Here is a 23,066-nt window from a genome sequence, read left to right as displayed (position 1 = left end):
TGTTTTTGAGATTACATCCAAGTACTGCATTTCAAACTCTTTTGTTGACCATGATGGCCACTCCATTTCTTCTGAGGGATTCCTGCCCACAGTAGTAGATATAATGGTCATCTGAGTTAAATTCACCCATTCCAGTCCATTTTAGTTTGCTGATTCCTAGAATGTTGACTGGAGAAGGCAATGGCACCCCACTCCAGTCCTTTTGCCTGGAAAATCCCATGGACGGAGGAGCCTGGTGGGCTGCAGTACATGGGGTCACTAGAGTGGGACGCGACTGAGCGACTTCACTTTCACTTTTCACTTTCATGCATTGGAGAAGGAAATGGCAACCCACTCCAGTGTTCTTGCCTGGAGAATCCCAGGGATGGGGAAGCCTGTCTCTGGGGTCGCACAGAGTCAGACACGACTGAAGCGACTTAGCAGCAGCAACGGCAGCAGAATGTCGACATTCACTCTTGCCATCTCTTGTTTGACCACTTCCAATTTGCTTTGATTCATGGACCTGACATTCCAGGTTCCTATGCAATATTGCTCTTTACAGCATCGGACCTTGCTTCTATCACCAGTCACATCCACAACTGGGTATTCTTTTTGCTTTGGCTCCATCCCTTCATTCTTTCTGGAGTTATTTCTCCACTGATCTCCAGTAGCATATTGGGCACCTACTGACCTGGGGAGTTCCTCTTTCAGTATCCTATCATTTTGCCTTTTCATACTGTTCATGGGGTTCTCAAGGCAAGAATACTGAAGTGGTTTGCCATTCCCTTCTCCAGTGGACCACATTCTGTCAGACCTCTCCACCATGACCCACCTGTCTTGGGTGGTCCCACAGGCATGGCTTAGTTTCATTGAGTTAGACAAGGCTGTGGTCCTAGTGTGATTAGATTGACTAGTTTTTTGTGAGTATGGTTTCAGTGTGTCTGCCCTCTGATACCCTCTTGCAACACCTACCGTCTTACTTGGGTTTCTCTTACCTTGGACGTGGGGTATCTCTTCACGGCGGCCCCTTCTGACCTTGAACGTGGAATAGCTCCTCTAGGCCCTCCTGGGCAGCCACCGCTCTTTGGAGGTGGGGTTGCTCCTCTCGGCCGCCGCCCCTGGCCTCGGAGGTGGGGTAGCTCCTCTCGGCTGCTCAGACGTGGGGTAGCTCCTCCCGGCTGCCGCCCCTGACCTCGGACGTGGGGTAGCTCCTCTTGGCTGCCTCCTCTCCCGCATGGGGTCCTCCCGGCTTCTGCCCCTGACCGCAGATGTGGGGTAGCTCCTCTCGGCCGTGCTAAGGGTGCCGGTTGCAGCCGCCTGCACTAAATGTGGGCAGTTTACAAAGACTGTAAACCTATGTACAGTCTTTGGTATATACGGAACAAAAACACATGTATACATGTGTATCAGGAAATATATATAAATATGCTCATAGCTGCAATGTTTATTAACAGAGCAAAACTAGAAACAACCCAAATGTCCTCAGTAGTAAAATATATAAGTAACTTGGGATATACATTGATAAAATGAAATATTATATGGCAATACAAACTATACCTACTTCCTTTAATGTGAATTTCATCAGTAATACTGAGCCATTGAAGTCAGTCATGAAAGAATATATATTGTATTATTTCTATAAGTATAAAGAAACAACAGTGTTTGGAAATATATGATTGTGTGATTAAACTATAATAAAAACACAAAGAAAGGATTATCATAAGAGTTAGAAGAGTGATTGCTTTGTGGGGGAAGGAGAAACATTTTATAATATTTCTTAATGTCCATGATGCTCGCTCAGGTGTTTTCCTGGTAATATGTTTTTGAAATTTACATTTCTATTTGTACCATTTTCTACTGGTGTTAAACTTGATAATGAAAAATACTAAATAATGATTAAGATATTTCTATAAAATTCAATGCCATACCATCTGTATTTTATTTATTTAAAGAAAGCCTTTTGAATATAATCTTCAAGGTTACTTTCCATGTAGAGTTATTACAAAATATTGGCTGTTTTCCCCTTGTTGTACAGTACACCTTTGAGCCTATCTTATACCCCACAGTTTGTGCCTCCCACTCCCCACCCCTTTATTGCATATAAGTGGGCATATATTTTTTGTGGGAATGAAAACATCTAATGAAGAAAAAATATTAAATAAAACATAAAAAGTGAGGGTAATTGATTTTTTTTTTTTAAGAATCTCAACTTAAGGGGTAAACAAAATGATTTTATTTCTTCTAATAATTACCTCCTTATTTTCTATATTAAAGTCCATTTTCTTACTGAGGGGAATAAAAAAACTTCCTTCAACCTTCCCTCCAAAGTGCCTTCCTTATCTGGCTATGGTCTTTAACTCTGAAATTGCCATTTAGTGGTTGGTGAAGGATCCTTGGGGCCAACATTCTCTTTCTCTTTGTACATCCTCAGCTTTGTGCTAGCTGTAGAACTGTGTCATTTTCTTTTCTTTTTTTATCAACTACATCTCCACGCCCATATTGCTACCCTAATCTTTCTTGTTAGTCTGTCATGAAGATCATGCTTTGGTATTTCAACACTCACTGCTGGCTTAATAATGTCAGAACTTTCTCCAATGTGACTTATATGAAGCAGCTTATCAGAAAAGTAAGACTGTAATACACTGGTTGCATTTCATTTCTCTTCATTAGAGCTACTTTGCGTAAGACAAATCTGAAAGCAAAGTTTTAAAAATATATTCTTTGGTTGGTGGGAGAAAGGAACCAAACCAATGGAATATTATACTCTAGGCTTTGGACCATGTGATTGTGTTGCTTACTTGCAAATTTTAATTAAATTATGTATTTATTATCTCAACTATATAAAAATTAAGCAGAGAAAACAAACTTGAAGGAAATATACTAAAATATCATTAGCATTAGTTATTTCTGGATGTTAGAATGGGAGTATAGAAGATTTTTTCTATTTTTCTAAATTTTCTGCATGGTTAGTAATGAGCATGTATAACTTGTTTTTTCATGAGTCTATTTGTTTTTTACAGTAGGACACAAAATCTTCTAGGTATTTAGGTGGGTAACTACAATTATAATGCCTCTTTTACAGCACCTTTGGCTGCTGCTTTTTTGATAATAGCTGTTCCTTACCCCATGCCCTCTCTTGTCTCTCACCTTTCTTTCTCACTCACCAAACCCCATACATTATTTCCTTCTTGTTTTACACCTTCAATCAGTCAATTTTGCTATATGCTTCCTACTGGCTTTTGGTCCAAGTTATTTTTAGCCTAGAAGCAAGCTTGAAGGTCTAATTGACAAGGGAATTGTAACCATTGGACAAGATGCACCTATGCTAACCAGAGAACTGACCTAAGATTTACTCTGTAAGAAGAAACTGAGATGGGCCTTACAGCCTGCTTATGGATCTCCAGTTTAGGTTAAAAGCAGTATTTGAACCTTGCAATTCTTTTCATACTCAGAAATGGCTTTTGGCTTGATTATGGTTCTGACTTGACCGTATTATAAAATATATCATGGACTTTCTGAGTTGGGGGTTGCAAAGCACTCATAGATGTTCAGGCCAGATTCTATTAATATTTCTATTCTACTCCATTAGCGTTTAGCACAGACCCTTTGCATTAAATAGAAGAAATTTTACTTCAAAGTAGACAATCCTGATTAAGTAACTTGAGAAATGACTGATCACTTTTGCTGGTATGTGCTGAGTAGAAACTAGTTAATAATGTGTCTTAAACTTTCACTACATGTTTTTCTAAAGTGGGGGTCTTTGTTGGCTTTGAAGTGATTCATTGCTTTACATTCTAGAAAACCCTGTTTTTTGTTAAAGCTGAGCTATATTAACATGAGTAGTAACTTACTACATTTGCATAGCTGTTGTCATCTTGCCCCGTCTGTTTTAAAATTTAAAATACAAATGCTTGTCAGAATACTTTCACTTTAGAAGTACATTTTCATTCAGTGCTCATTTGACTTAGACTTTTTTTTCACTACTTTTAACCCAAGCTCCACCTGTTATTGAGACTGTGTAAAGAATGATACTATCTAATTTCTTAGTAGGAAATGCTGGGTTGGGGTGCAGGAGTCTACAAGGAGTATCTCCCTATGAAAAACAAAGAGAGTAACTAGAGAGTAATTAGTTCCAGTTTCCATGACCCTAGGAGGTGAGACAGTTCAGACTCTAACCTCAGTTTTTCAGTTCTCTCCTCCAAAGGAGTCTAGGTAACCTCACCAGTAACTGGGAACATTTGTCTAATTGTTCCGTGAAAAGTTCTTAACCTACAAGTGTAATAGCGATGAGTGGTCATCCCAAAGCCTGCAGCCTGGTGATCAATCCTGCCATTTAGCTTATAGGAATCCGTCATGTGTGTTAGGTTTACCTTTGATCTATCAGTTCTCCCCCTTGCTGTCTACTCCTGATGCCCTCAGGCACCTCTGCTATTTCTCACCTGCCTTCTGCTCATTATTAGCTTTCCTGTTCCAATCACTGCCTAATGCATCCTTCTCATCCTTCTCAGAGTTAATCTTCTACAAGACAGAGCAGATCTTATCTCTCTCCTACTTGAATTCTTTGGCTTCCTGTTACCTACAGGATTCAGTCCAGACTCCTTTACCTGGCGTTTGGTACCCTTCATAGCCTGGCTCTTGCTTACTTTTCCATTCTCTGTTCTTGCTTGTGTTTTCATTCCTATTAACGCTTTCTTCTGGGCATCTGTTCTCTTCCCAGGCCAAACTAATTGTCAGTTCCCAAACATGTCAAATAATCTCATACCTTCATACATGCTATTCTTTCTTCCTACGTGTTTTTCCTTATCTTGTCATCGAGTGGTAGGCTCCTGCTCCCCCTTTAAGACCCAGTTTAGCTACCACTTTCTGTGAAGCTTTTCTAACCCCATTGCCACCCCCAGGAGAATTGTGTCTTCATTCCTACCGTAGCACTTTATTCATTATAGCTCTTAACATTTAACATAGTGATTACCTATGTATAAGGAATCTGTCTTATTCATGTAGCAAAGCACATAATAGACAATCAAATGTTTATTGGAGAGAGGAATTACTTATTTTCATTGCTACTGTAAATCCAAATAATTTAGATCTCAATAATAAGATAAAACAGAAAGAGGGCTGGATGAAGGGGATAAGAAAGGTTAGAAATTGCTGACTCTTCTCCCTCCCTGATGACGCCAGTCCACCAGTTTGCTCTTTCTTTTGGACCTTGCAGGTGGTGAGGATCCAGGGAAGTTGAGCCATGCCACATTGAAGAACGGCCACACCACCCTCATAGGGAGCACCAGATCTTCTAGTCCAGTCCAGGTAGAGGAAGAGTCGGAAAGAATAGCTAGTCTTAGGAAGCCTGTTCCAGAAGAGGAGCCGAAGAAGCGACTAGGTAATTAACTCTGAGTTTTTTAGTTTAAGAGCCATGGACTGGTCATTCTCATTTATCTCAGGGGATTGCAGGAGCCAGAGGAGAAGTAAAATCCAGAGGGACTTCTGTTTCCCTCTAGCAATTCTTCAACTAGTTGCCGCTTGAAATAGAATTTCTCCCCTCATTCTTATATTTACAAAATACCTAAATTTGTGATTCTCAAGGACTGAGGTGTGTTAGTTGCTCAGTCATGTCAAACTCTTTGCGACCCCATGGTCTGTAGCCTGCCAGGTTCCTCTGTCCATGGATTTCTCCAGGCAAGAATACTGGAGTGGGTTGCCATTTCCTTCTCCAGAGGACCTTCCTGACCCAGAGATCAAACCCAGGTCTCCCGTATTGCAGGCAGATTCTTTACCATCTGAGCCAACTGGGAAGAGGCTATTAAATATCAGATGTCTGTGGGATTTTTTCAGGCTAAACATCCCTCCTCCTTCACCCAAGGGACTCTGTGTCCAGTTGCCTGGCTCTTGTGTGAAAAATCACTATCATAACGAGCCTCTCTTACTGATTGAGAAAGTGTTATATCCTAAAGTGTGTGAGGTTGGGAAACTTTGTCTGTAAACCAACCTGTACGTTAAATAATAGATGGAGTTGACCATAAGTGGTAGGTGTGTTACCTTTTTCAGCCTGTCTTGTGACTCTCTTTCCTTTTAAATCCCATCTATTATTTCATAGGCTCCAGTGGAAGCCAGCCTCATTCTGAAGCAGAGTTCGTTCCTGAGAGTATACCCAAACAGCCTTTACTCCCCCCTAAAAGACACTTGTCCTCTTCTCACGAAGCAAATGAAGGGCAAGCAAAGGATGCCACTTCCTCGGGCAGCTTGGCCAGACCCAGCTCGTCTGCCTCCACCACTGCCATCACCACAGCACCTGCTGCTACCATGGCTGCCACGAACCCAGCAAAAACTGTCCATTCTTCTGGGCCCCCTTCCCAAGCACCCAGGACTCTGCCCGCTGCTCCTGCCAGCACTCACACCACTGCTACCCTGAGCCTTACTCACACAGGCCCTGCCAAGCAGCCCCCTATTCCACCCCCGAAACCAACTCACAGAAACAGCAACCCTGTCATTGGTACGTAAGTCTTTAGCTTTCCAAAGTTTGGGGTTTGGTTTGGTTTTAGATGGTGGTTTTATTGGGTAATTGGTACAATATTGATTTGGTCTGTGAGAGAGTTCTCCATAGCTTGTCCCTTTGAATGCCCTCAGTATAGAAAAAAGTCTTGAAAATGAGACAGATGGCTATGAATGGAAACAGTGGGGTCAGATATCACTGAAATTAGGTTCAAGGTTTAGGAGATTAATACTTATTTTTCCTAAAGCATTGTTTCTGAACTGCTGTTTATAGTTGGTGGACTAGACATACGAACAGACGTGGGTTTGACCTACATGGTGAAAGGGTTTGTTTTTTTGTGTTTTTTTAACCTACTTTAAACTGCCAATGCATGCCTTCCTTCAACATAAACCCAGTAGATAAAGTGGTGAGTGTAGAGGTGCCTGTGTAACTTGTGGTTCAGTATCTAACACAGCATGTTCATGGGGAACTGCAAAGCTACTTAAACTATCTTGATAAAATCACGTTTTGTCTTGGGAGAGTTAAGGATGCTACTCGTAATAAAATGAGTGGTAGAAGAATTAAAGCAGGGAAGATAGTAACTTTTTATTGGTTTAGTGAGTTTTTTATATGTACAGGAATTATATTTAGATTGGTTTTCCTTATATAAATTTAGAGGAATTTTCAAGAAAGGGAGGAGAAGAAAAAAGTAGTTTCTCAAGAAAAATGATATTAGCTTTAGTACTGCTTAAAGTTTTTGTTAATGATTGAATGAAGAAATAAAAAGTGTGCTCATTAAATGGCTAATTAACCAAATTAGGTGGAGTGACTAGAACCCTGAAAAACAGGCTTAGAATTCATTGTGAGTATAACAGGTTGGAGTAGCTTGAGAAAAACAGGATGGAGGTTATTACTATTATCACAGCCTTGGATGGGTAGTGCCATGTTGACTTATCTCTGAGGATCGAGGAACTTTCCTACACTTGTTTTCAAAACCTCCATATGAAGTTTTATCTGTTTTATCTAGTGTATAGTTAGGGCAAAAAGAAAGTGAAGAAGTTGTGATTGGCTCAAGGTTATAGTTAGTGAGAGAGAGAAACCAAATACAGGCCTTTCAACTCTAGAGTGCAGGCCTCTGTCTGTACATTTGTGTTTTCAAACTGTTGTTTACATAGGGGTTCTCATTGTGGTCACCTGGAGGGCTTGTTAAAACACAGAGTGCTGGGCTCTGCCCGTAGAGTTTCTGATTCAGTAAGTCTGGGGTAGTGCCCGAGAATTTACATTTCTGATGAGTTCGCAGATGATGCTGATGCTCTGTATATGGGAACCACACATCAGGAACCACTGCTGTCTGTACTGTACCCTGGGCCAAACTATAGAGGCCGCTCCTGGCCTCAGGTGAACAGCCCAAAGCAATAGGCGCTGTTACTGAGGGATTGACAGCAGTCCATGAGCAGTCCTCAGCTGAAGGAGAAAAATAGGATAGTTCACTGAGTTTTTATTAAAGTTAAATAGATTTAAAGAACTATCCTTTAGGGTGTTCCCTGGTGGCCTAATGGTTAAGATTCCAGGCTTTCACTGCTATGGTCTGGGTTCAATTCATGGTCAAGGAACTGAGATCCCACAGACTGCAGGGCACGGCCAAAAAAAAAACTTTATCCTTTATTCTGAAATTATGGATCTTCTTAATTCTTTGGTGTTAAAAGACCTTTTTTTTTCATGAAAGGGTTATGCTAATGAGTGGTTTACTGAATATCGAGGCTTAGTTGAGGGAATTCTCTTGTGGTCTAGTGATTAGGGCTCCATGCTTCCACTGCTGGGGACCTGGGTTCAATCCCTGGTCAGGGAACTAAGATCTCAAAAGCAATGCAGCATGGCCAAAAAACCCTTAGTTGAAAATAATTAAAATGTAAAGACTAACAACCTGAGATTGATTGAGAATGTCTTTTTAATAATGTTGGTCCATGAAACACAAACATTTGGAAATCAGTATTTAGACATTGGTGTGTCTACTAACAGGCATGATAGAATTAGGACTAAGGACTGATTAGGAGTATTGGGACTAAGGAAGGACCTCCATCAATAACTGATGAAGGGAATTGTAACCCCTCCAGTGAACATTTTGCGTCTTTCCCATGCCAAATGCCATTATCACAGTGTGTGTACCAGAAGTCCTTTCCTTTTCAGGTAAATGTTTCCCTTAAATCACTAAAGGTAACTTACTTTATCAATTCAGTTGTTAAAATACTCAGATTTGATCTTGTCAGGGTTGGATTTTGTTGTAGATGGAATAGCTAACCACTGTTTTTAGCCATTTCCAGCAACTGAACAGCAACAATTTTTAGCCAGCCAGCAAAAATCCAATCTACCAGAATATATCTTTCATTGATCCTAAAATTTCCATTTTTTGAATCCTTTTTTATAAGTATATGTAGTATTTTTCTAGAAATACCTTTTAAAATTTTACATATGAAGAATAACATTAAAACATCGTATTAGCTAGACTTTTACTTTGAATGCTGCCAATGGAATGGGATTTAGAGCAATTAAATTTTTTTATTTTAGGGAAACTTGAGGTGTTGCTGTCTAGGTAAGACATATAAAACCTTTGTAAACAATTGGTGGGACCAAAGTGAGGGGTTTGGGTCGAGGGTCGGAGGTTGGTGACCAAGAAAACTACTGTTTAGAAAATTAAAAAAGAGAGAGAGAGAGAACTGCTGTTTAATTATTTTGCCAGGTTGACCTTTTGTGATGTGATAATCCACTTCTTAAAAGCCATTTGGAGTTCTAAAAGGGACTTCGCTCAATCGACACCTGAGACGTGTGGGCTTGGGGGGTCACATAAGGATATATACTGCCATGGTACGGGGAGGGGCCTCTCATCTAATAAACATGTGTTGAGGACCACTGTGTGCCAGGCACTGTGCCCCACCCTGTGAATATGCTGATGGAGACAAGGGACGCCCTGTCGTCAAGGAGCCCGTGTGTACTGAAAAGTGGAGATGGCAGATTGGATGTAAAGGACGGGAAGAGGTGTGGGTACTAGTGAAAAACAAAGTCAGGGGAATCCAGAGGATGGAACCTCATAAGAATGAGTCCTGGGAACTAGCTGAGTCCTTAGCAGTTTGTAGTATGATCTTGGGCAAGCCACCGAACTTTTGGGGCCACAGTTTTTCCTTCTGTAAGATGGTAAAGATGATCTGTTGTATAAGAATATGAAGTGTTGTTAGACAAAAGAACTTATTAGCCACATTTTTTTGTTGTTGTTTCTTTTTGTATTAACTTTATCTACACCAAGATCAAGTCATAAAAAGTTGTCATGTCTGCTATTAAAAAAGTAAGAAATTTCTCATTAGAGTATTAAGGTGGTGGTCATCTCACACCTCTATATGTCTGTTGGACCTTCTACATATTTAAATATTAATTGTTTGTTTCACGATGAGGTAGAGAATGGCAAAGCCATAAAATGGTATAATTAGCACGGAAGATGAAGACTGAACTCAGCTCTAATTCTAGGTCCTGGGCTGGCCCCTCAAAGCACTGTAAAACCATCTTAAATTGAGGTACTGCTTTCTCTTTTCCAGCTGAATTGTCCCAAGCAATAAACAGTGGTACGTTGTTATCAAAGCCATCCCCACCTTTACCACCGAAGAGAGGCATTCCATCAGCCTTGGTACCCACCTCAGAGTCTGCTGCTGCCACCACCGCCACAAAAGCACCAAGCGATCAGAGAGAGAAGAGCGCATGCTCTGTGGGCTCTGAACCCCTGCTGACTCCCTCCTCCTCCCCACTGCCTGCTCATATACCTCCAGAACCCCCTCAGTCCCCTCCATTCCCTGCTAAGACTTTCCAAGTTGTGCCAGAAATTGAGTTTCCACCTTCCTTAGACCTACCGCAGGAGATTCCCCAGCAGGAAAGCCAGAAAAGGGAAGTACCCAAGAGGATGTTGGACCACAGCTTCGGGGAGCCCCAGGTACCCCCTAGGCTGCCCCCAGTCCCGCTGCACATCCGAATCCAGCAGGCCCTAACCAGCCCACTTCCCGTGACTCCTCCCTTGGAGGGCTCTCATAGAGCTCATTCGTTGCTCTTCGAGAACAGCGACAACTTTTCTGAGGACAGCAGTACCCTGGGTCGGACCAGGTCACTTCCCATCACTATTGAAATGCTAAAAGTGTGAGTGCCTTTCAAGCTTGCTTCTTGTTCCCTCTTTACTCTAGCTAGCCTTTCTTGGAAAAAATTACTTATAGAGAAAATGTGAACAAACTTAAGAAGAGTACTCAACAAATAAGACACGTTCTTGAATTTGGACTTTTACCCTGCTCATTTCTATGACATTGTTTCCATAGCAGAAATTTCCATGATACAGAAATTACAAATTTCTCTACTTCAAAATTAAAACCACTGTGCATTTTTATGTCTTATAGAGGAAGCAGTGTAACGTGGTGCTTCAGAACATTGACCTTGGAGTAAGCTGGCTCTGGGTTCACATCCCAGCTCTGCCTCTTACTACTAGCTTACAGTAGTGTGTGTCACTTGACCTTCCTGCTCTTTAGTTGTGCAGCCTGTAAACAGGAATAATACCGACCTCGTAAGCTTGTGAGAATGCAATTAGACAAATCTGAAAGCTCGAGTGCCTGGCATATGATCTTGGTAGAGAGGGCAGGGAGAAACCTAAAGAAAAAGAAGGGAGCTCTGAAAAATGGTTCAGTATTCCAGCTCTGTAGACTAGAACTGCTCATCTTTTCTCTAGTTCATCTGTCCCCACTCAGTAGTTATTCCTACTTTGTCCGTCTTTTTAAAATTCAGACAAATTGTGACTGAAGGGTAACATTTCTTGGCAAGCTGGAAATTTGTCTTACTAAAAGAATTGTTGTAGAGCTGTTTCAGTATCCTCCTTTTTATTTGTTCTACCATAATTTCTTGTACTTCCTGGTCTTACTTATTTCATATCCTGGAAAGAGACAGTTTAGGAATTTGAAGTAGGTTACGTCATAGTTTATGCCTCCAGAATGTAAAGGGGAAAAGTTAGTTTTCATCTTTACTTCTCTTTGCTTCCTTGGTTTGAGAAGTGGGTTCAGTATTTTTATTGAGTGTCTTCCCTGAGCCAAGTACTATGTCAGATGCTGTGTAGTCTTCTCATTTAGTCACACCAAAGCAGACTTGCATCTTATATATAGGTCATCAAGGCCCTGTGTGCCAGACACTAGTGCATTCTAGAATTTGTCTATTTCATTCTCACAACAAGCCAACAGGTAGGTATCATCCCCATTTACAGAAAAATTAGGTCATTTAAAATCTAGTAAATAAGTTGTAGCTCTGGGATTTGAGCCCAGAGCCCTTCAGATTAATAGCTGCTAAAAAGTTTCTTAGCAAGATTGTAAAAAAATAAGGAAAAAAACTATAAATTATTTCATTCATGAACTTTTTCAGTTATTTAATACTTTGACTTGCAAATCAATTACTCTTTATGTCTCTGAAAGGGAAATGTAATTATGTTAATTTGTTAGTCCAGACGATGAAGAAGAGGAGGAGCAAAGCCACATATTTGCATTCGATGAAGATGTAGCATCTACCTCAGTCATTCCTAAACTACCGCAGTGTCTGCAGGAGGAAGAAGAAGGGAAAGAGAGTGACTCTGATTCAGAAGGTCCCATTCAGTACCGAGATGAAGAGGACGAAGATGAAAGCCATCATAGTAAGAAGGGGAGAGAAAGAGAAGGAGAAGGCTCTCGTACAGATACAGCTGTGTGTGGTCTTAGCAAGCGTAAGATGCATGGATGCAGACACCCTCTCCCACCCAGGCGTCTGGCTGACTGCTATTGGAAGCCTCTGGGAAAGACACTTGTCCTTGCTGTTCCCGTCATACAAGCCAGTCAGAGGGAGCCCAATAGGTTGAGTCAATCAGGTTTTATGTGTTTAGTTTTGATTTAAAAAATGTTTATCTTGATGGTATTAAAGAATGTGGAGTAAAGGGAAGTTAGTGTTTGGGCTTTGTGGAAAAGACAGAAGTGATACTCTCCTTCAGCCTTATAAACTTAACTATGTTCATGGGGCAAAGGAAAAAATATATATGTTCATATATACCCATCTGCAAATAATAGAATCCTGATTCCTGAAAATGGAAAGCAATTTTAGGAGGAGGAGAACCATCTGAGGTGTGTTAGTTCGAATGCCTTTCTGTTGTAATTCAGAGGCTGTCCCCTGCTTAGATGATCCCTCTCAGAGCAACTCTTACTAAGAAGAAAATGTAGAGAGAGAACTGGTAGAAGGGAAAAGGTAGAGTTAACCCATCTGAGTCCATCTGCTGCAAAGATTTTTAGATATCTTCAGCTTTACCCCCACCTCTATGTTAGGTGACTCATTGGAGGCCAACTAGAAAGCTGGGATTCTGATAATGTTTGTTCAGATTCTTACCTAGCTCCAGGTAAGGTTGAGCCTGAAGCTTCTACATGTTTTTCTTTCTCTTGTGCAAAGGTGCTCTGGCCAACAAAGTGAAGAGGAAAGATACGCTGGCCATGAAGTTGAACCACAAACCTAGTGAACCAGAAATGAACATGAATTCTTGGCCTCGAAAAAGCAAAGAGGAGTGGAATGAAATCCGGCACCAGATTGGGAACACACTGATCAGGTAGGCCTTTTCTTAGAATATATTGATCTGATTTGATTATGCCAGTATATGTGGGCTTCCCTGATTTCTCAGTTGGTAAAGAATCTGCCTGTAATGCAGGTAACCCCGGTTCGATTCCTGAGTGGGGAAGATCCCCTGGAGAAGGACTGGGCTACCCACTCCAGTATTCTTGGACTTCCCTTGTGGCTTAGCTGGTAAAGAATCCGCCTGCAACCCAGGTTACCTGGGAGACCTGGGTTCCATCCCTGGGTTGAGAAGACCCCCTGGAGAAGGGAAAGGCTAACCAATCCAGTATTCTGGCCTGGAGAGTGTCTTAGAGACTTACTTGGTGGTGGAGCATTCATATATCCTTTTTTAAAAATTTTTAGAAAGTTTTTTTAAAAAGTTAGTTTAAAAAAAAAAGCATAGTTAAAAAAAAGTACATGTTGTACACAGATGGGTATCTTCAATGAATCTGGAAATTAAGGAACTAGATAGCTCTCAGAGCTTTACACCATAAGATAGACATGCTGTTGTTGTTGTTTAGTCACTGAGTCATGTCTGACTCTTTTGTGACCTCGTGGATTGTAGCCTGCCAGACTTCTCTGTCCATGGGATTTCCCAGGCAAGAATACTGGAGTGGGTTGCTGTTTCCTTCTCCAACGGATCTTCCTGACTTGGGTGGAATCCACATCTTCTGCATTGACAGGTGGATTCTTTACCACTCAGCCACTAGGGAAGCCCCCAAAACACATAAGTGTGGTTTTTTTTTTTTTTTTTTTTTTTTAATTTTAGTTTCTAAGAATTCAGGTGGTTCCTAGGACAGCAAGGCTTTTCTGGCATTTATCCTGTTGCTCAGCCCTGAGGTCCAAGCCCAGTTAAATATCACACCCACAATTTCCATTGTATCTATTTCACATGTTCCATGTAACTGCCTCCTTTCAAAGTGTTAGTATTAATATATTTTTCAAGTCGCTGGAACCAAAAGCATAGAGAAACTGAATGCAAGCCAGCTTCCTGCATATGTACTACAAGTAGAGCCCAGGTATACAGACAAGTTTGCCCACCTCAGATGTTTCTCTAGGTAGAGTAAGGAAAAGGAAGGTGGAACTCTTGGCATAGTCCTTAAAAATAATTAAATAAGGATGCCTGTTCATTAAAATATATTCTCCTCTCCTACCTCAGACACCAGGCTCTGCTGTTGGCCAAGATGGCAATCTTAATGCAGACCTGTGGCTCTCTGAGTATTACCAGGAGGTCATCAAGATTAGGAATTAGTTAAAAATGGGGATTTTTTTCTTTTTAATTTTATTGAGATATATTTGGCATACAGCACTGTATAAGTTTAACATATAGAGCATAATGATTTTACTTACATACATCATAAAATGATTATCACAATAAGTTTAATGAAATCCATCATCTCCTATAGATACACAATAAAAGAAACAGGAAATATATTTTTTCCTTGTGATGAGAACTCTTAGGACTTATTCTCTTAATGACTTTGATATATATAACATAGATATTAATTATATTAATCACATTCTATATTACCTCCCTAATATTTATTTTATAACTGAAAGTTTACACCTTTTGACCACCTTCATCCAGTTTCCTGTCTCCCACCCCCTGCCTCTGGTAACCACAAATCTGATCTCTTTTTCCATGAATTTATTTGGTTTTTGGAGTATAGTTGACCTACAATACTATGTTAGTTCCTGGTACACAGCATAGTGGTTTAATATTTCTATACATTGCAAAATGCTCACCACAATGAATCTAGTTACCATCTGTCTCGATACAAAGATATTACATTATTATTGACTATATTCCTGACACATTGTACATTTTATCCAAAAATGGCAATCTTTGATAATAGATTCATTTTTGCTTTATTACACAGATAGTTGCTCATCATTGAGTATCTTTTCCCAGGTCATAATAGTCTTAGAAGAGCTTGTTGAACATTGGCCATGAATAGTCTGAAATTGAAATGCAGAAATATGAGAGATTAACATTTATAATAACAATTTACAATACCATAAAAAAACCTTTAAATATTGTGGATAAACCTGATGAAAGATTATGTAAGACCTGTGCATTGTAAAATATAAAATAATGGTAAAGAAAGTAAAGAAAACCTAAATATATGGAGAGAAATAACATTTTCATGGATCACAAGTCTCAGTATTATCAAGACATCAGATTTAATGCAGTTCCAATCAAAATGCCCCTTAGTGGACTTTAACTGACAAACAGATTCTACAGTTGTCAGAAATATAAAGCAACTATGAAAAAGAACAGGACTGGAGGACTAACACTGTCTTATTTTAAGACATATTATAAAGCTAAAGTTACCTAAACACTATGAAATTGACATAAAGGAGGATGAACAAAGAAATCAATGGAACAGAAGAGACAGCCCAGGAAGAGACTCACTCATATAGAAGAATATGGTTTAGACAAAATTTTCTTAGATATGATCTCAAAGCATGATTCTTAAGAGAAAAACACTGATAAATTGCACTTCATCAAAATTTTTTGTTCTCTGAAAGATACTTTTTCCACATGCCTCAGGGGAAATAAGCCCGTGCGACACAGCTACGGAGCCCACAAACCCTAGAGCCCGTGCTCCAAACAAGAGAAGCCACAACACGAGAAGTCTGCACGCCGCAACTAGAGAGTAGTCCCCTCTCACCACAACTAGAGAAGCCCACGTGCAGCAACAAAGACCCAGCTCAGCCAAAAACTATAATTTTTTTAAAAATTTAGAAACAGAAATAAAGGTGGGGGAAGCAGAAGACTTTAAAAGACACATTATGAAAAAAGATACACAGATGACAAGTAAGAATATGGAAAGATGTTCAACATCATTAATCATTTGTTGTTGTTTGGTCACCCAGTTGTGTCCGACTCTGTGACCCCATGGACTACAGCACACCAGGCTTCCCTGTCCTCTGCTATCTTCTGGACTTTGCTCAAACTCTCATCCATTGAGTCAGTGATGCCATCCAACCATCCCATCCAGTGTCAGCCCCTGCTCCTCCTGCCTTCAGTCTTTCCCAGCATCAGGGTCTTTTCCAATGAGTCAGCTCTTCATATCAGGTGGCCAAAGTATTGGAGCTTCAGCTTTAGCATTACTCCTTCCAGTGAATATTCAGGAATATTCAGGAATATTGATTTCCTTTAGGATGGACTGGATTGATCTCCTTGCAGCTCAAGGGACTCTCAAGACTCCACTCCAGGGACCTCCCTGGTGGTCAGTCACTAAAATTCTATGCTCCCAGAGCAGGGGGCCTGGGTTTGATCCCTGGTCAGGGAACTAGATCTCAAATGCCACAATTAAGACCAAGTACAGCCAAATAAATGAAAATGCTAAAAAAAAAAATGTCTTCTACAGCACCATAGTTCAAAAGCATCAGTTCTTCAGTGCTCAGCCTTCTTTATGGTCCAGCTCTAATGTCGATATATGATTACTGGAAAAACCATAGCTTTGACTAGATGGATCTTTGTCAGCAACGTAATGTCTCTGCTTTTTAATATAGTCTCTAGGTTTCTCATAGATTTCCTTCCAAGGAGCAAGCATCTTTTAATTTCATGGCTGCAGTCACCGTCCACAGTGATTTTGGAGCCCAAGAAAATAATATCTGTCAATGTTTCCACTTTTTCCCCTTCTATTTGCCATGAAGTGATGGGACTAGATGCTTTGATCTTAGTTTTTTGAATGTTGAGTTTCAAACCAGCTTTTTCACTCTCCTCTTTCACCCTCATCAAGAGGCTGTTTAGTGCCTCTTCACCTTCTGCCATTAGAATCTTATCATCTGCATATCTGAAGTTGTTGGTATTTCTCCCAACAGTATTGATTCCAGCTTATGATTCATCAAGTCCAGTATTTCATATGATGTACTCTGCATGTAAGTTATATAAGCAGGGTGATAATATACAGCCTTAACGTACTTCTTTCCCAATTTTGAACCAGTCAGTTGTTCCATGTCTGGTTCTGTTGCTTTTTAACTCACATACTGGTTTTTCAAGAGATAGGTAAGGTAGTCTGGTATTCCCATCTCTAAGAATTTTCCAGTTTGTTGTGATCCACAAAAGTCAAAGGCTTTAGCCTAGTCAGTGAAGTAGAAAAGTGAGTGTCAGTCACTCAGTTGTGTTCGATTCTTTGCGACCCCATGGACTGTAGCCCACCAGGCTCCTCTGTCCATGGGATTCTCTGGGCAAGAATACTGGAGTGGGTTGCCATTTTCTTTCCCAGGGGATCTTCCCGACCAGGGATTAAACCCGGGTCTCCTAGCATTTGAGGCAGAGTCTTTACTGTCTGAGCCACCAGGGAAGCCCCTGTGAAGAAGTAGATGTTTTTCTGGAACTCCCTTGCTTTTTCTATGATCCAACAAATGCTGCCAGTTTGAGCTCTGGTTCTTCTGCCTTTTCTAAATCCCAGTTCACGTACTGCTGAAGCCTAGCTTGAAGGATTTTGAGCATAATGTGAAATGGAAAGGAATGATGGAATACTACAGAGCAGTAAATACGAATGAACTACTAATAATGCCTTTGCTTATATGGATCTCAGTAATTATCCTGAGTGAAAAAAAGACAAAAAGAGTACATACTGTATGGTTTTATATAAAATTTTAGAAAATGGAAACTATACATAAAACAAGTCATTGTTTGCCTGGGGGCAGGAGGGCTGAGAGTAAACCGAGCAGATACGTGTTTGCCTGGAGGCAGGGAGGCAGTGATTACAAAGGAAATGAGACTTTGTCAGGAAGGTCATAGTAGGTAGAATTGTACCTCCCAAAATGAATCCTAATCTCTGGTACATATGGTACATACGTGCTGTGTTGTGTCCGACTCTTTACAACACCATGGACTGTAGCCCACCAGGCTCTCCTGTCCATGGCATTTTCCAAGAGAGAGTACTGGAGTGGGTTGCCATTTCATCCTCTAGAAGATCTTCCCAACCCAGAGATCAAACCCATGCCTCCCCTGACTCCTTCATTGCAGATGAATTCTTTACCACTGCACCGCCTGGAAAGATGGTACCTATGAATGTGACCTTATTTGGATAGGGGGTCTGTGTAGATATAATCAATTTAAGATGAAGTCATACTGGATTTTCTTGGGCTCCAAAATCACTGTGGATGGTGATTGCAGCCATGAAATTAAAAGATGCTTGCTCTTTGGAAGGAAAGCTATGACAAACCTAGACAGCACATTAAAAAGCAGAGACATCACTTTGCTGACAACAAAGTGTCCGTATAGTCAAAGCTATGGTTTTACCAGCAATCACTTACAAATATAAGAGTGCAACCATAAAGAAGGCTGAGCACTGAAGAATGGATGATTTTGAACTGTGGTGCTGGAGAAGACTCTTGAGAGTCTCTTGGGCTGCAAGATCAAACCAGGTCAATCCTATAGGAAATTAACCCTGAATATTCATTGGAAGGACTGACGCTGAAGCTGAAGCTCCAGAACATTGGTCATCTGACGCGAAGAGCCAACTCACAGGAAAAGACCCTGATGCTGGGAAAGATTGAAGGCCCGAGAAAGGGGCAACAGAGGATGAAATGGATAGATAGCATCACCAACTCAGTGGACATGAATCTGGGCAAACTCTGGGAAGAAAGTGAAATACAGCGGAGCCTGGCATGCTGCAGTCCATGGGGTTGCAAGCAGTTGGACATGACTTAGCGAGTGAAAAATAACGACATACTAGATTAGTTAGGGTAGGCTCTAGTCCAGTGACTGGTGTCCTCATAAGGGGAGGGAAATTGGGACGCAGAGACTCAGACACACATAGGGCGAATGCTAGGTGACTAAGGCAGAAACTAGGCTGACGCATCTAAAAGCCGAAGAACACAGAAGCCGGGAGAGAGGCAGGAACAAGTTCTCCCTCAGAAACTTCGGAAGGAACCAGCCTTACTAACGCCTGGATTCTGGACTCTGGCCTCCAGAACTGTGGGAGAATAAATATTTCCCTGGTAGCTCAGACGGTTAAGCGTCTGTGTACAATATGGGAGACCTGGGTTCGATCCCTGGGTCAGGAAGTTCCCTAGAGAAGGAAATGGCAATCCACTCCAGTACTATTGCCTGGAAAATCCCATGGACAGAGGAGCCTGGTAGGCTACAGTCCATGGGGTCGCAAAGAGTCGGACACGACTGAGCGATCTTCTTCATAAGCCATCCACTTTGTGGTAACTTGTTACAGCAGCCCTGGAAATCATTCCAAGGATGATGGGTGTGTTCCTTCCCTTGATTGTAGTAATGATTTTACAGGTACATACATATGTCAGAATATCAAATCATGCAATTTATTGTATGTCATTTATACCTTAGTAAAGCTGTGGTGTTGTGTTTTTTAATGAATGTTGAAAAAAGATGGTCTTGTTCAGAGAGACAAGAAAAACTTTGAAATACATATAATTGTAAATTGTATATAAAATGGTCCTGGGAGTTTTCCATGCAACTAAAGAGTTACTAGCACATAATTAGATATTGTTGAGAATTATATGTTAAGAGTAAGAATTGAAGAACTTTCTGTTTCTAGAAGTGACAAGTTTTCATTGGTGAATAACATCTCAGATCTGGGAATGAAATAAGAAACTTCATCAATATTTCCGAGAGGACCAAAATTGAAATCATAGGTTTTACAGAATATAACTCCAAAAGAGACAAGTTTAAATTCCAGTGGTTCCTAAACCACTGGTTTAAAAATCAAAAGAAAGACTTCCCTGGTGGACCAGTTGATCAGAATCTTCCTGCCAGTGCAGGGTACAGGGAATTCTAAGCCCATGGGCCACACCTACTGAGCCTTTGCTTCCTAGAGCCCATACTCCCCAACAAGAGAAACTGCCGCAGTGAGAAGCCCCTGCCACCGCAGCTAGAGAAGGCCTGCCCGCAGCAATGAAGACCCAACACAGGCAAAAACAAATAATAAAAAGTAGTGCTTCAAAATAAAAATTTAAAAAAGAGAGGGGCTTCCCTGGTGATCCAATGGTTAAGACTCCATGCTCCCAATGCAAGGGATACAGGTTCGAGCCCTGGTTGGGGACCTAAAATCCCACATGCTACAAGGCATGGCCAAAAAGTAAAAGTTTAAATAAATAAGTAAAATGAGGGGAATCAGAGTCATATGGGAAGCATTACAAATATTTATATATGTGTATGTACACACATACTCATAAAATCTCAGTCCTCAAAATCAGAATCTTTATTAATATCTTTGAGGATCTGTGTTAACCCATATGCTGAAGGAGCAGATCTGTTTGGGAGTCACAAAAGCAGTCCAAATGTTCATTTTACACATGAGTACATTCAGAGTCTAAGCTTTTCTGTGGTGACAGAACTTGTTGGCATCAAAGCTAGTCTCCTGTTTGCTGGTATAGTCCCTTTTTACATTGTAATATATGTATTAACACTTTCAGTGTGAAAAATGTTTCATAAACAAAAACTGAAAATTTTTTGATTTCTTTCTAGTGTAGGGGCTAACATAAACTAAGACCAAAACAGATCTGTATAAACAGGGTTGGGTGATTTAACATAGACAAAACTCCTGTTTATCTCCTTTTTAGACGACTGAGTCAGAGACCAACACCGGAAGAACTAGAACAACGGAACATACTACAACGTGAGTCCAGATATGGAAACGAAGTTGTGTAGATTTTCTTTGTGTATTTCTGACTTTAATATACATAACAGAAACGCATTTTTCAACAAGGGCCGAGCAGAGTATTCCAGCCAAGGAAGGAGTATTCTTAATTTTTCCCCCTGAAGGAACGTAGTTCCCCAAGCTTCCTTTACAGAAAATCATTATGATACTGTTTTGTGTACTGGAATGCTCCAGAAAACTGTATTTTAATAGTCTCATAGTATCCTGCACCTACCTTGGGCATTTGGCCGACCCCGTGTTTGACTACACCAGTTGACAAGAAAATTGTCTTGAGCCCACAGTTAGTATTTATTCTGACTCGGAGCCTGTGAGAATTATCTGTGTGTAATCACTGAAAAGTTTGATATGCTGATTGCCATTCTGAAGTAATATTCTTTGTTTCTGACTATCAACTGTAGCTAAAAATGAAGCTGATCGTCAGGCAGAAAAACGAGAAATTAAACGTCGGCTGACTAGAAAGGTACGCTCCCCAGGTGTTCAGTCTCAGTCTGTGTCTGGTGTGTGAATGGCCTGTTTGACTGGAAAGAAATGAATTTGACTTGAATTGCCATAGGTTTCTGTGAAAACAGAACACATGATGAAAATATAGAAAACAATACAGCATTACAAGAACTTTTTTTTTTTTTTAACTATTTAAAGAAAGCCTGGCACATGAAGGTGTTCAGTAAATATTTGCACACGTTTGACCTTTTCTTTAGTAGACCTGGAATTTTGGTATCAACTAAAACCTGCGGGAGTATGGACACAGTAACAGGAAGAGTGTGTAGTGCTTGTTTTTCCAAGGCAAACCTCATATTCTAATGAGAGAAAAACTGAATTGACCCTTAGTTATACCTGAAAAGTGTGAAAAACCAAGTAGGATTTTCTCATTGGTCCCAAATCAGTTAGGGTAGAATCATTTCTGTTGCAGGCTTGTTTAGCCCTTAAACTCTGGGAGTAAGCCATTTTTCCTTTGCCTCCCTCATTATTAGTTGGTAATTACCTCCTGTAGATTCTTAGAATTGGTCTGCGTTCTGTAGATATTTTTTAAAATGTACGGGAATCCCCAGGAAAGCGAGGAAACTAGACATCTCCTCCTGATTTTTCCTACTTCTCCCCTTCCCCAGGACCAGACGAATTATCCTTGGTAGATTGCGGGTGGCTAAAGGCCATCACAGGATTTAAAGGCTTCAGATTGAGCAGGTTAACTGATTGTTCACCCTTAAATCTTAATTTGTTACAGAATCTGGTGTCTTGGGCATTACTCACGTTGACAGGAAATTCACCCTTAATGTCCCTCATTAATAGATACTGCTTTCATATTCAGAGGATTCACCTTCTAGTGTCTTAGATGTGAATTTGTAGCCTGGACCCTTTTGCTGCCCAACATGTGGTCCACGGACCAGCAGCACTGGCATCACCTGGGATTTGTAAGAGCTACAGAATCTCAGGCCCCACTCCAAATCTGCTTAGTCAGAATCTACACTTTAACCATATCCCCAAATGGTTTGTATGCCTGTTAAAGTTTGAGAAGCACTGGTTATACTGGTTTAATAGCAATTCTTCATTCTCAGTCTTGGCTGTGCATCATGGAGTTAAACAAATTCCTGATACTCAGAATCTGAGGATGGACCCAGAGATCAGTCGTGTTTAAAGGTCCCAAGGTGATTCTGTTGTGCAGTGAAAGTTGAAGCTCTGGATTAAAGGCAGTTTGAATGCATGATTGATGCCTGACTCCTGGCATAGTGAACTGAGGGCCTCCATTTCTTTCAGCTCAGTCAAAGGCCAACTGTGGCTGAACTACTTGCCAGGAAGATTCTGAGGTTTAATGAATACGTGGAAGTGACAGATGCTCACGATTATGACCGGCGAGCTGACAAACCTTGGACCAAACTGACCCCTGCTGACAAGGTATCTGTCATTTGTCTTTCTCTCTTTATTTGAAGGACACAAGACATCAACTAGAACGGGAACCATAAACAAAATTTCTACTTCTTGTATAATGTGAAATATCTAATTATGATACAAAATACCAAGAAGTACAAACTAAAACATGGACATCGTCACCAAAACTTACAGAAGAGAAAATCCCTGCTGTATTGCAGGGTACAAAAAGCTGCAAGGAAATAAAGCATATTTTTTAACGGGAGTTATGTTTCATTGGAGGGAGTTTAGGTGGTATATTTTAGTAATTACCCATATTTCACTTTTATAACAGGGAAAGCATTTTTACATGCTTGGGAAACTGTAAAAGCTACAGTCTCTCTTTTGAGCTCTTCAAGGGTTTTGATTTAACTGGAGATTTCAGGTTTATTATGAGACAGAGGTTGTCAGGAAGGCAATGTGCATCAGGCTCA

General features: G+C 40.6%; 1 protein-coding gene across 15 annotated transcripts in view; it reads left to right on the top strand.

The window, feature by feature from the left end:
• Positions 1-23,066, top strand: part of PHACTR4 (phosphatase and actin regulator 4) — a 109,466-nt gene that overhangs the window by 78,685 nt on the left and 7,715 nt on the right. For all 15 annotated transcript variants that reach the window (NM_001102007.1, XM_005203143.5, XM_005203140.5 and 12 more), the window contains 8 exon segments: positions 5,192-5,356; positions 6,071-6,466; positions 10,030-10,618; positions 11,953-12,140; positions 12,920-13,073; positions 20,633-20,688; positions 21,129-21,190; positions 22,483-22,620. In NM_001102007.1, the coding sequence (NP_001095477.1) occupies positions 5,192-5,356; positions 6,071-6,466; positions 10,030-10,618; positions 11,953-12,140; positions 12,920-13,073; positions 20,633-20,688; positions 21,129-21,190; positions 22,483-22,620 (1,748 nt within the window).

Source organism: Bos taurus, chromosome 2 (assembly GCF_002263795.3).
Source record: "Bos taurus isolate L1 Dominette 01449 registration number 42190680 breed Hereford chromosome 2, ARS-UCD2.0, whole genome shotgun sequence".
NCBI classification, from domain to species: Eukaryota; Metazoa; Chordata; class Mammalia; order Artiodactyla; family Bovidae; genus Bos; species Bos taurus.
Note: the sequence above shows the minus strand (reverse complement) of the source record. Positions and strands in the feature narration are given on the sequence as shown.